The sequence below is a fragment of the Chamaea fasciata genome, unplaced genomic scaffold (genome assembly GCF_029207755.1).
Source record: "Chamaea fasciata isolate MVZ Bird 193981 ecotype frontalis unplaced genomic scaffold, bChaFas1.0.hap1 SCAF_4, whole genome shotgun sequence".
Classification (NCBI taxonomy): domain Eukaryota; kingdom Metazoa; phylum Chordata; class Aves; order Passeriformes; family Sylviidae; genus Chamaea; species Chamaea fasciata.
In genome coordinates, this window is record NW_027094089.1 from 22,196,205 (window position 1) to 22,210,445 (window position 14,241).

Below are 14,241 nucleotides of genomic sequence, written 5' to 3' on the forward strand. Positions count from 1 at the left end.
TAAGTAGCACTGACTCATTTGGGCAAAGATAAGCAACACTGCTCTACCTGGTTTCAACATGTTTTTTTCAGTTACAAGACCTAAGACAGCTTAGTAATAGTATTGACTTTTTAAATATATAGACGGGAGGAATATTTTTTTGAAAAAACATGTTTAACTTCTTAAATGTTTCTAAATTGTAAGATACTTCATAAGTACTTTTATTTTGACAGAGGTTAAATCTAGAGAACAGTAAAGCTATTCTAACGAGTGAAAAACATCTAAGTGTTCATGGTTTATCTTGGTGAGTCAGGTGAAAGAATTTCATGCTCTTTATTCCCTAAAGTTTGCCAAATGGTGGTAATGATAAAGTGTCTGTATAGTTTAGATAAAAAATGTTTGGTTGCAAGTTTAATGTAAAGAATTAAGTGAACTGGCTAGCAGGCTGAAAAATGTTATGCATTAATGAATGTTAAGTTCAGTCTGGTTGTGCATTGTATGTTTTGGTTTTGGATTCTTCCATGGGTGCCTTTTATGGCATATTCCTTGTGGTAGAAATCCCACATGGACTCTGTGGTACAAAATTCTACACAAGCCGAATGTAAAATAGGTGAATGCCTGTTTGCATCTGAACTAAACGCTTGGCACTTCTACTCCAAAGACTTTAAAGTTCACAATTATTTGTCCTTTCTGATTTCATAATTAAGCTATGGTTTGGAAACCTACGAACCTGAACAGAACTTCCAGAGTTTGTTTTATTTCTCCTCATTGTCAGCTGACCTATGGTTGTGTGAGCTGTTTTACTGTTGCAGAGTAAATGGAAGTATTCCATTATGTTAAAACAAAGTACTTTATTCAGCTCTATGGAATGACCTTAATAAAGGATATGCCTGACTGAAAATGCCAGAGATTTTTTTCATTCCTAACATGGCAGGTAGCAGTAATGTTTTGTATTTTTTTACTGTAGTAAAACTGTGGCTTGACTAAACATGGGTACTTTTTGGTGGTATGTGGCAGTTGTACATACAGTTTCAGCAAATTTGAACTATTTGTATTTATACCCATTTGTGACTCAGAAGATAAAGATGAAACAGGTGGGTGGTTATATGAGTGGAATGTAACTGGAATACTCAGCTTAAGTAAACCTGTCTCCCAGAAACTGCAGAGGAAACTTGAATGACTCCAGGCAATTTTAGATTTAAATCAGTTTTATCAATGATTATAACTTGTTTTAGAAAACGCTCAAGAGAATTACTTTTGTATACAGTGTGAAAACAATTCCGAGGTCATAGTCATTAATATAAACTATGACTTTATAAATCAAGGGCTTGTTACAAATTTTAGAAATTTATCTGAATGAGATTTTGGAATCTAGATGAAAAACAGCAACCTCCTGAAATCTGTCTGAAAGTACCCCCCAGAAGACAGATCAAGCAGGTTTTTTGCTGTACTTTAGAAGTATGATATTTATGTCTAAAAATGGTGCTTGTAAACATGGTGAGATTTTATTTGTAGTACCTTTTCTAAACTGCTAAGCCATTGCAGTCTTTTCTGAAAGGGGTATGCTGGTAAGTGGCATGAAAGGGAAGAGAGAGTTAATTGATGTTACCTGTTGTGTCATGGCACAGTCTCTGAGTTACCATTTGACCCAACATCTAATAAAATATGCTGTATTTGGATTATAATAACATTAAAAATTTAGGCAGTCATGGTGGAATAAGGATTTATCTATGGTCTTTTCCCTTTCCGGTTGAACCTGACAAAACAGGTTCAGATTGTAAGAGAAAAATTACACAAATCTGTGAATTCGATGATGTTGGAAGAAGCTGGACACAGTACTTTTTCCATGTTGAATAATTAAATTTACTTCCTGTAGGTATTTGAATGGAAGTTAATCTACTTAAAGCACCTTTTAATTCTTGAATGCACACTGAAGCAATACCTCTTAGTTCACTAAAGGAAAGAATAATATCTCTTTGATCTTCCTGTACTTAAAATTCAAGATGTAAATTATGTGCTGTTTCGACTTACCTACGTTAAAGGCTGGAAATTGGGAACAGTATCATTTTGTATGGCCCTTCTGATATTTCGGTTAATTTTGAAGATTTTCTGCATTCAGTTATAGTTATCTATGTTTTTCCATGAGTAATGGATATTTTGTGGGAATGCCAGCCAAGATAATTCATACCAGTGTTTGCATGCATCTTCCTCTTTTCCAGTATGTTTTCCTTTATCTTCAGACCAGAAATTTAGGTAATACAGACACACGTGCTCTAATTCATCCAACATAATCAAGGAACCTATGCTAGGAATTCAGATGCTTTGCAGTTTCCTGAATAATTGTCAAAGAGGAAAGGTTTCAAAATGATTTTGTTTTTAAGGTACACTGATTCTTTTTCTTGAATTGTTTGCTTATTTTTGAAGACTCTATAGGAAGTCTGATTAAAGTTGTTTCCATATTTAGATGCATCACATTTAGAAACTCGGATTATATGAATCTGGGCCAAGCTGAGTTTAATAACATGCAAGTCTGCATGAGAATACATCTGTCAATTCCTACACCTAAAAGAGAGGAAATTAAAAGTTGTTGAAATGTCCTTTCAAATCTGTATGCTTCCTTCTGCATGGAAGTTTGTGGGTAATGCACTCTTTTAAACCCCCCAAAATTTACATTTTTCTGTTGCTGTAGAACAGCATCTTGCCCATCTCTCATGTTGTAGTTTTTCATATTCTGTCTTTCTCTTGAGTGTTCTCTTGTGCAACCTTAGTGTATATTTTGCATAGTTATTTTCAGTTTAATTTACAGAGGGAAAGAGTGAAAAATTGTGACTTGGAAAACCTGCCAATTTTACAAGTAGTGTGGTTTTAATCAGTGCATGATTGTGGAACAAAACATGAAATCACTGTGTGTTGTTTGAAACACTGGTTTAAAAAAACCAGAAAAAATAATTTAGAACGCTTACTACTGCCTTCACCTTTCACTGCTGTCATGGAAAATTCATCTGAGTGCCTAACAGCTGAAAATACTTATCTAGTTTGAAAAGAGGAGTTGAGGGATGTTTTCTTCCAGATTTGTGAAATACTCCCCTTAACCTCCTTTTATCTCTCTTCAAATAATGTTTCAGACTTAATATTGAAGAACAGAACAGGGTTCTGTTCTCTCCATCATCACCAAAATAGTCTCTTAATTTCCTTCACTTTCATATTGAAGTTGGATGTGAGGTAGTAAGGAAAAAACTGCTTGATTGTGGACCTGAGGTTCATTCCAATTCAAGAAAGTTGTGCAAGTGTCCCCCTGTGAAGTTTTATGGAGTTCTGGAACTTCTTTACACTGAAAAAAAGATTTTAGATTGTATTTTAAGTGATGTTTGAGAAAGAATACTTGATCTGTAAACCGAACACATTTTGATACAGACAATAACAAGCAACAACAAGCATGAGTTGAAGTCTTCTGCTATTTGTATTAACATATGTTTGTGCCTAGATACTGCAGCAGTTAGACCAGATTTCTTTGGTGGTCAAGATAAACATTGGCTTATCTCCAGAATTCACTGGTTTTCTGTGGTATTTTATCTGTCTAAACATTACAGGCTGCCCATAGAGTCTCCCTCTCTGGAGATACTCAAAATCCACCTTGGCTGAATTCCTGTGTCACCTGCTACAGGTGAATCTGCCTTGGCAGAAGGGTTGGACTGGATGATCTTCAGAAGTCCCTTCCAAACCTGACCATTCCATGATTTTGTGAAGAGCTTGTGCTGTTGTACCTGTCTGCTTTGGGAATTTCTGTGTCAGATATCCCATCCTTTCTGTTGTGATTGTTGATGAGTTTCTGCCCATATTTTTTAAGGGCATTCTCTTTCTGTATGTAACATAATTTACAGTATGAACACATTTTTAAGAAATTACATTTATCTTAACTCTTTCCTGTCATCTAGATTACTCTTAATTGCACTTACGATTTTGAATGCTTTGCTGAAGAAAACAGAAGAGGGAGGAAATTGTTAGTATCTGGTCACAAGGCAGATTTCAGCACTGTCAGTCTGTATGCTGGTGTACAAAATAAAAACCTTTCAAACCGTCTAAAATTTTCCTGCCTTCCTCACCTTGCCCCTCCAGCAGTGTGACATTTACTTTTCCATGCATAACAGTCATTTTGGATAGGAAGAGAATAAGCTTTAAAAAAGTTGAAAGAAAACATGAACGTTATGTATTTAAACAAAAGGCACAAAACCACAAAGCCCTTTTTTCTTAGTTGCCAGAAGGCCTGAGATTTGAATGATGAAAACATGGTCTTCTGTTGGGGGACCTTTTTGGGGGGGAGGTTAAGTTCTTAAGTAGAAGGAGGTACTTGTATTACCATTTGTTGCTAGGGTTTGTTTTCCCCCTTCCACTTCCACCAGCTATTCCTGCTGCCCATTTAGTATTCCAATCATTTCTGTCTGTCTTCAAGTAAGGCAGTAATCATCTGTGTCAGACCACCTGTGTGATACTTGTTCTGCAAAACCTGTAGTTTCACCAGAAATGGTGAAATCTGTGAAGGGTAGCTCTGCCTCCTTCTCATCACTCCTGCTTTCCTGTTCATCCACATGAACAGACAGCATTTTCCCTGTGGAGTATAACAAACCAGAGACCCTAAGGAGCAGGGTCTGTTTACGCTTGGAGCAGAAGGGGTTTTTTTAGAATAGTAGAATCACAGAATCGATTATTGAATGGTTTTGATTGAAAAGGACCTTAAAGACCATCTCATCCCAATGCCTCTGTAACTAAACCAGGTTGCTCAGAGCCCCGTCCAGGCCTGGTCTGTGCACCAGCAACCTGTGCCAGTGCTTCACTACCCTCACAGTGAAGAATTTCTTTATATTATCTAACCTAATCCTACCCCCTTTTTCAGTTTAAACCTATTTCCCTTTGACCTGATGCCAAATGTCCTTGTGGTAAGTCCTTCCAGATTTTTTGAGGCCCGCTTCAGATACAGTAAAGTGCCATAATGTTTCTCCAGAGAATTCTCTTCTCCAGGCTGAGCAACACTCTCAGCCTGTCCTCACAAGAGAAGTGCTCCAACTCCCTGATCAATTTAAAGGCTCTCTTAAAGGTATCTAAAATAGGTAGTAGCCAAACCAGCTTTAACCTTTTCTCTTGCTCAGGACAGGGAAAGTGCTTACCTTTTAATTCAACCAGCTGCAGTTTTACGTTTTTTTGCTCCATGCTGTGCCACAGTTCTGCTCTCACAAATGATAGTCTTCTCAAATTGTCAGGAAGCTAGTGTTTCAGGGGAGAACTGAGATCAAAGGAGCAATCCAGATTTTTTTCCAGGGCAGCATATGATATTGAAGTTCTCAAAGAGGGTATGATCCTTTATAACTGCAATTGCAAAGACAGAGAAAAAAAAGTGTTTTTTCTCTGTAAATTATAGTATTGTGGGTACCCAGAAAAGTTCCTATTTAAGGGCCTGATGTGTGAAAGATTACTTATAATTTGCAAGTCTCTCTCATACAATATAATTTCCATTTATATACAAACCTCTGCAAACAGAACAGTAGAGGTTCCTTTAGGTACAAATGTGTCATTTTTCCTTTCTCTGGACCATGAAAAATGAATAGTTTTGGCTTATTTGATTTTTTTTGTTTTCTTCTTTGATTTCTCTCAAGACATTTGGGGGAGACTAATCTAGTTTCAGCCTCTAGTTGCTAGTGGCATATTTTCTGAGTATTGTTTGAGATTAAGGAAGCTCGAAAAAGGAAAAAAACCCCACAATATTTACTGACAGTGATGCAGTAAATAGAAGATTGTTGTTCGACACTCTCAACTCAGTAACACTCAACTAGGGCTGGAATTTCCTGAAAAAATTGAAACTCCATACTACAGATATGATGCTGATCTGCAGTGTCCCTTTGCAGAAACTGCTTTTAAGGTGAGACTATTCATTTTGAGAAAAAACTGTGAAGTCATAGAGTACACTATTGCACAGATTTAATATATATTAATCTTATGTCAGCCAGGGAATTGAGAATTTTTGTAAAAATATTAGGAAATATATCAACACCATAACTGTTCTCTTCTGTTTCTGCTGAGGCAAAAATTTAAAATACTGTCTTTTCCTCACGTTCTTTAAAAGAAAATAACAACAACAACAAAAAAAACCCCTGGATATCCTGTAAAGATTTTATCTCCTCTAGTTTTAGTCACAATCTAGTTTTAATACAAATTTTGCAAAACAATTATTAGTGAAATCATAGTGAACATCTGAAATCCAAGCAACAGCTAAAGTCCTGGAAGTGCAGGTACACTTTAGATAAACTCTATCCTTCCATTTTTTTCACACTTATAGTAATATTCCAGTATACATGATATCCAGATGTCCAAATCAGCATAAATGCATTGGCTATATTTCCCTTTCAAAGAGTGAAAAAAAAAGGGTTTTATGGCATTCATTATTTTTTCGAGTATAATAACTGGAAAAATGGTAGTTGCATCTGATTATTTTGTGTGCATATGTGCTGTAGCACATTAGAGATAAAGCATTCTGAGTTATTTAGGAAGTTCATGATTAACTAAAATAGGATAAGCCACCTTGGTTTTTTGTAAATGTTTACCTAATTTGAAGATGTTATGCCAAGATATGTTCCTGGATGTTGTTATCTTAATTTTTTTTGTTTGTTTTGAATAGTCCAAACAGTTACTTTAACTTTCAGGCATCCCTTGGACACTGCAGAGCTTAGCACCAGTAGCAGTCGCCAAGTGTCTGACTTTCTGGCTCAGGATGTTTGATTTATCAGGTGGCAGAATATATTCCTGTCTGTTCGTCTTGCCTAAAATGAGTAGCCAGAATACTGTTCAATGTGAGTGTGGTGTAAAGCAAAAATGTTCTCATGTTAGTGCTTCACTCTTCTCATGAAAAAGGAGATTTAATTATTGTCATCTGAGGGAGCTACCAATTAAAGTAAGTTTGTTCTAGATAATCTTGTTTATTAATAAATTATTTTTTTCTTTGACTTACTGGAAAACCTCTCAAAGTAGTAGTTAAGATACCCTCTGAAAATTAAATTCAGTGCTGACACAATATAGACATGCAATACCTACCTTTGTGGTAAGGTATGTGAAATGAAAAATTCTGTAATATTCCAGTGCAGAAAAGCAACCTTGCTGTGATTAAGATAAGAATGCAACAGATGGTTTCTGTGAAAGCCTCTGATTCACAAAAAATAGTACATCTTTTGTTGTGGGTGATGGCTGTTGTGAGTGAATCTTGGAAACTGTTTGCTTTTCACACTTAGATTTTTATGGAATGTGCTTGGATGGCAAACGCATGCAATGGCTACATGGCTACATGGCAGTTTTTTGCATCCCTAGAACAGCAAATAATCAGTTTACGGTGTAGGGAATGTTGGAGCATTGAAAACTTGATTTGTATTGTAATTATACCTTTGCCTGTGTGCTTTATAGTGTCGGTTGAACAATAAACTCATTTTCATAATCACAGCTTCGCTTGGGAATTTTGAGTTACATCTGCTTCTCAGCTTCTAAACCACCAAGTCTGTGGAAGGGTCACTTAGTGCCATGTGGGCCATACCTTTTTGGATGTCATATGTAGCTATTGGTAAACCTTTACTGTTACCCTGTGGTGGGCTGACCACGACTGGATGCCAGCTGCCCACCAGGCTGCTTTATCATTCCCATCCTCAGCAGGATGGAGCAAGAGAAGAGAGGAAGACAGAACAAAATCATACGGATCAAGATAAAGGCAGTTTAATGAAGTAAAAGTGAAGGCCACACATTGGATACAAGGGAAAGCAGATTTATTCTCTACTTCCCATTAGCAAGAGGTGTTTTGCCGCTTCCCAGATGGGCTTCAGTGAGCAAAGTGGTTGCTCTGGAAGACAAATCGTGAGTGCACATGCACAACCTCCATGCCCTCCCCCCTTAAACACCATCTAATTTCAACTCCTCTGCCATGGGCAGAAACAACTTCCACTAGACTGAATTGCTCAGAGCATCATCCAACATGGCCTTGAACATTTCCAGGGATGAGACATCCACAGCTTCTCTGGGCAACCTGTGCCAGTGCCTAACAACCCTCAAAGTAAAGACTAATGCCTAATCTAAATGTACTCTCTTGTAGTTTCAGTAAAGTTAGAAGAAGGGTAGGTGTTGCTAAACCAAAGATAATTCAAGTTTTAGTTTTATCAGAGAAGTAAAAGATGGAACTGATAAGAAGGATAAAACAAGTATGAAAGTAATCAGCCTGATTCTGTAGAGATTTTTCTATGAAGCATGAAAAATAGTGGAGGGATTGACAGAGATGGGTAAGGCAGGAGATTTAATGTGTAGTATAAAATATGCCTAAAAATATTTTACAATTATACTTTGGCAACAGAAAATTATACCAAAGATGTCAGCTCAAGAGGATAAATAGTGTCTGTTATAGGAAACTGGAGTGGTGCTAGATAAATAAGCATTTTGAGGGTAATCATTCAAATGACCTTTGCAGAAAGTTGCTCAAAAGTACTTGAGTACTTCCATTACATTTCTTTCTGTGTGAATTTATATCTTCCAGAGAGGAAAAAAAAAAAATTTAAAAAGCTGTTTTAGTCTTAAGATGGTGTCATATTCTTAAAACAATTATTCATCATATTTTTGGGACCATATCCATTCAAATAAAAATGTGAAATCGGTCTCTGGTTTATGATCTTCCTATTTCTCCTCCTCATGCTATGACTGGTGTGATGGAAACCTTCTTACTTTTACATATATATTGCATAAGTGGGTATTTTTGGGGATAGTACTCTTTTCACAGAGGTGAATTTTCTTTTCTTCCAGAACCCTGTGAAGAAAATCCCAGATTCTCATGAAATTACACTCCAACATGGAACAAAGACAGTAAGTGATAACATGTTTTCAACCCTTCATGCTTTCCTAGAACTGTGCCAGTCTCTGAAATAGGTTAATAAATACTTATCAGCTGAAGTTCAAGAAATTAATTTTTCCTTGATTTGTTATTTTAGTCAGTGTCTTTTCTTAGTGCAGTCAAAAGTGTGTTTCATGACCACCTCCTCAATTTCTTGTAATTATGTAAGTCTGGTTCCATTTGACTAAATTGTAGTCTCATTTTCATCAAGTATGTTCTCTGTAACTGTTAGAATTTTTCTTCTAGGATAGACCTTCCTAATATGTAGACATGGGTCTAATCTAGAACTTTCTTTGGTCATGGTTTTAAAGGAGAATGTTATCGCCAACAACTTCTTTGCAGCTGAGTACTTCATTCTACTTCAATCTTTTAGTGCCTTTTATACACCATTCTCCATTTCTTGAGATCATGTTCTTCGTTGTGTTTGACTGCATATTTTCCTGATTTTGTCTCCACTGCTGCTCCTTTGCTTTCTTTTAAAGAATAACAATCCAACTTGGAACTACCTTTTTTTGCTCTATATATTTCTATCCCTGTATAATCACATTTTCCAACATAAATTCAATTGCTTTTGTGGGCTGATTGACCTGAAAAGATGTACTGCATTACACTAAAACAAAATAGAGTGGATTTTTGTACACACAGTGCATGCAACTGCTTTGCATGTTAATTTCTATAAATACTAGGTTTTGTAGAGTAGTGTACTAGTGCAATCAATTTCCCATTTTAGATGTGATAGTAACTGCTTCTGCAGTATGTTTCTTGAATACATGTCCTAACAAACTTTGTTAGGTAAAATTCTTTGATTTATTTTTCTCTGTATTAAACCAGTAAATCTTTTCATGGCTTCTTAAAGAGTAAGCTCATGTTATTTCTAACTAAAAGACCTTGTAAAGTGGAAATTACAGTTCTGGAAGACTTTTGAGATATTTTGACTGCAGGAGAATGCAGCTGTCATCACCTAGAACAGAGGTGAATTGTAATGTGGGATATATATACATAACACAGTTGGATTAGACTGGATACAGTAAATGAAACATAAATTTTAAAAAAAAATCTCTCCTGTAGAAGAGCTATCTTTTTGGAGTTTTTTTTTTTGTTTGTTTGTTTTAGAACAGTGAAACCATTTACCCATGACCTTAGACACATAAGGATGGGAGTAACTTCATATCTTGATTTTGGTATTTTGCTTTAATGTTTTTAAATACAGTCTTCTCATTATGTTCATACAGTGTACTGTATTTCAGCTAAACTTACATATCCCATCTGTACCTCTTCAATCTTGTGAATATGGATTTGATGATGACTATTCCTGTGCAGCTGAGAAATCTCAGGAAAGATTTCCCAAGCTAGAGAGTCTTCCCAGAAACCTGATTAATTTCCCAGTTGTCTTGCTTGTATACGGTGTAATAGGAATTTCTGTTCCCAATGAAACTTCATATTTTTGTTATTTCTCATGGTACTTTTAATATATAGGTGGGTATGAGAAAGAACATGAAATATATGCTTTCTAATATATCATAATTGCTCCCTCATATAGGTAGGAGTTATTGCATTGAACACTTAAGTGTTCCTGATTAATCTGGAGATGCCCAGTTTTTCTGCATGTCAGAAATCATGAATGAAATGGCTAGGGTTCAAAATTTCCATTTAAGTTGTAAAAGGGGCATATTCTTTTTAAAAACACGTAAGAGATAACACATTTTAAAAGATTTCTGCAAATGAATGCCTCTGAATTACAGCAGGATATTTAGATTGAGGAGGAGTCAGTTGCCGGGTCAATAGGGCCATTATTTCTGCCACATCCTGGTTTTCTTGAAAGTGCTGGTTTCAGACAGTTTGCTATACTAGGGCATTGTATGGTTGAAATACTGTGAGGTACTTGCATTACAGAATCACAGAATTTTCTGAGTTAAAACGAGTCTTACAAAGATCATCAAGTCCACCTCCTGGAGCTGCATGGCACCATCCCTAAGAGTCACACCATGTACCCATGAGCATTGTCCAAACAGTTCTTGAACTCTGTCAGCTGCTGTGACAGCTTTCATGGGGGAGCGTTCTGCAGTGCCCAATCACCATCTGAGTGAAGGACCTCTTCCTAATATATTTTATCCAGAAGGACTCTGTGAGAGACAGTATCAAAAGCTTTACTTATATCCAAAAAGGTCACATCAACTGGCTTCCCCTGATTGATTAGATGGGTTACCTTGTTGTAAAAGGAAATCAGGTTCGATAAGCAAGACTTTTGTCTCATGAAGACATGCTGGTGGTGACTGATGACTGCATTGTCCTTCTTCTTGCCCTTCTTGAAAACTGGGACAACTTTCTCGAGCCGGGACTTCTCCAGATTCCCAAGACTGCTTGAAAGTCATCAAGAAAGGCTTTGGAATAAGATCAGCCAGCTCTTTGAGGATTCTCACATGAATCTCATCAGGCTCCATAGGTTTGTAGGGATCCACTTGGAGCAGCAGATCCTGCACAATTGCAGAATGGGCTGGGAGTTGATCATTATCAGAGTCATGGTCTGAGACCCCCTTGGTCCGTCAGAAGACAGAGGCTAAGAAAGCTTTTAACATCTCTGCTTTGTCTCTGACCTCTTTGTGAAGTGCCCATCCTTACCCTGTAATGGGCTGATACTATTTCTACACTGCCTTTAACCATTAATGTACTTGAAAAAAAAATAGTCCTTGTGTCCCCCCCAACAGTTCTGTTCAGCTTTGGCTGCATAGATTTTCTCCCTGCAGTAGCAAGCAGCATCTCTGTATTCTTCCCATGTCACCTGACCTTGTTTCCACTGGGCATATATACCTTCCTTTTTTGCCCTGTTTCCGAGAGATCCCTGCTTAACCAGGCCAGCCTTCTGCCTCACCTGCTTAATTTCGCAATTAACATTTGGGTACAGCTTGTTCCTGCCTTAGGAGGTGATGCTTAAAAAGTGGCAAGCACAGAGCTGGTCAGGAGCAGCGGGAACCTAAAGGAGAAGATGACTAGAAATGAGTCTTTGATAAAGTAAGAAATAGCTAAGTGAACTTTTTCTCCATGAAACTGGAAAAAGAAAACTCCAAAGAAGTCCATACTATTTAATGTAAGGAAATCTAAAATCTGGGAAGCAAATTGTCCATCTTAAAGAATAAATTTCATTCATACATGCTGTTTTTATTGGGACAGTTGTTTTCTGTAGGTTACTTTTTCCATGAATTTGTTTCCATATTTTAAAATATTTTCTGTGGGAACTATTCAACAGTTTACATAAGTCTTAAAAGTCTCCTAAACACAGTGTATATAGATGTCTACTAAAGCTTTGGAAAAAAAGTACAGTAGTAGACTGATATATCTTTGAGACAAGTTTTTTTTTGGTGGTATTACTATGTGTCTGCATTAAATCATAGTTCCTGTCAGTACTTTTTGTGTATATGTGTAAAGAATATACATATAGGTGTCTTCTGTGTAAAACTGTTATTTTTGTACATCCATATCTAGAATTTTTAATACAGTTTTAGGCATCTAAAAGTAATTCCCAAGTTCTTTTCTTCACTGAAGACATTCAGTGTTGCTAACCTGTAGTCATGACACTATTCTCAGATGTTACCCTCCACTCAGAAATGACGAGTTTTTTGTCTTTTTTTTCTGTATAGAGTGTTCTTGTTTCATTAGGGCTTTTTTTCCCTCATGATTTTGTGTAAGTCAGATGTTCTCGGTGAAGTATAATATTCTTTTTCCTTCAGAATTTTCTGGTTTATCTCTTCAAATGCTTTTCCTGGGATTTTCTAGAACATTATTATTATTATCATTCTCATTACTACTACTATTACTACTACTAATACTACTGTTTTATTGTGTAGGAGACTATATTTCTTTTTACTGAAAAGGTTTTTCAACATGATGATTATCTATCTTTTAAATGTGGGATGACCCATATTTTTGGTTTTTTTTTGTTAAAAGTAAACTGCTGGTTATAGTCTAGGTTTTACCCATGGGCTCCGTTAAAATGTAAGCATGAATTTCATCTGAGTTTTATCTTTTAGTTAAAACTTCTTCAGATATTTTAACATTTCAGGCTAAGTGTAATTTTGAGTAATTCCAAAAATGTTCTTGTTTTGTATTTTTTGATAGAACTTTTCAACACTCTCTTATGCAGATGAGAACTTTGAGAATTGATCTCTTGATATCTAAATTAATTTAGCACATTGTCCAGCTAACCTTATATTAATGTTTGAAATCATAGTAGTAGATACAATATTTTCACAAATGGGAAAGGAAAAGAAATAATTTTGAAGGTAAATTATTTTAAATAATTATTTTATATAATTTCTGGTGAAATGCCTTCTGTTACCTTATTTCTCCATGTAGTGTTTTGAACACTACTATTGGTTTTAGTATATGAAATACTATTTATTGTACTACAGAACATTACCATTCTTCAAATAGAGAATTAAAACAGATTTTCAGTGAAATTGCCCTTTTACTTGATTTTATGATTTGAGAATAACAGATGAGAGTAATAAGCATTAGAATTCTTTTCTCAAAATTTTGAATATCTCTGAGAAGGTGGTTTTGTATATAAAAGAAATGGGTTTTGAGAAGTTATCTTGACTTGTTTTGTTACAGTAGTATCTTTTTAAAAATCTATGATGTAAAAAAAAAATTCAAGTTTATATCCTATTTCATTCTTCTCCTTTTTTTTCAGAAGAGAAATTTAACTAAGCAACGTGAATATGCACATGAGCTGTCTTGAATAAACTTAGAATCTTAAACTGGTGAATGTTAAATATAATTTTGTTACCTTGTTAGAGATACTGTTTGTACTTTTGATAGAAATCTACAATACAATTTTCTTCACAGAAACAGAACTTAGCCCCATTTTCCAATGAGATGATTAGGATTTCTCAGCTGTCCTCACTGGTTTATTCAGACTATGCGATTTTTACTTCCATTCTTCCTACTTCTTCAAAAGTACTAAGAATTTATTCAAAGTAGGGAAATTTCAAAATGGAAACATAGCTAAGATATTTTAGTAAGAAACCAGTGCACTGGGTTGTTTGGGGCTTGGGTTTGGGTTTTTAACTTTAATAGCATTTTAGGTTTTGGTGACACCCTGCAGAATTGTAGGAAAAAAAAAAGAAAACAAATTTGAATGATTATTATTTTTTTTTCTTTACAGGTTTCTGCTTTGGGGTTGGATCCTTCAGGTGCTCGTTTGATAACTGGTGGATATGATTATGATGTAAAATTTTGGGATTTTGCTGGAATGGATGCTTCTCTCCAAGCTTTTCGGTCACTCCAACCTTGTGAATGGTAGGCATTAAGACTGCCTTGTGCACTTAATGTCCCATGTTAAGCTCCTGGTAGAATGCACA

The 14,241-nt window shown here is 35.8% G+C and overlaps 1 protein-coding gene across 1 annotated transcript in view; it reads left to right on the forward strand.

Annotated features, from left to right (window-relative positions):
• WDR70 (WD repeat domain 70) overlaps nt 1–14,241 on the forward strand; it is a 135,216-nt gene that overhangs the window by 24,536 nt on the left and 96,439 nt on the right. The window contains exons 6-7 of the mRNA XM_066181071.1: nt 8,797–8,856; nt 14,046–14,179. Of these exons, the coding sequence (XP_066037168.1) occupies nt 8,797–8,856; nt 14,046–14,179 (194 nt within the window). The remainder of the gene's footprint in view (nt 1–8,796; nt 8,857–14,045; nt 14,180–14,241) is intronic.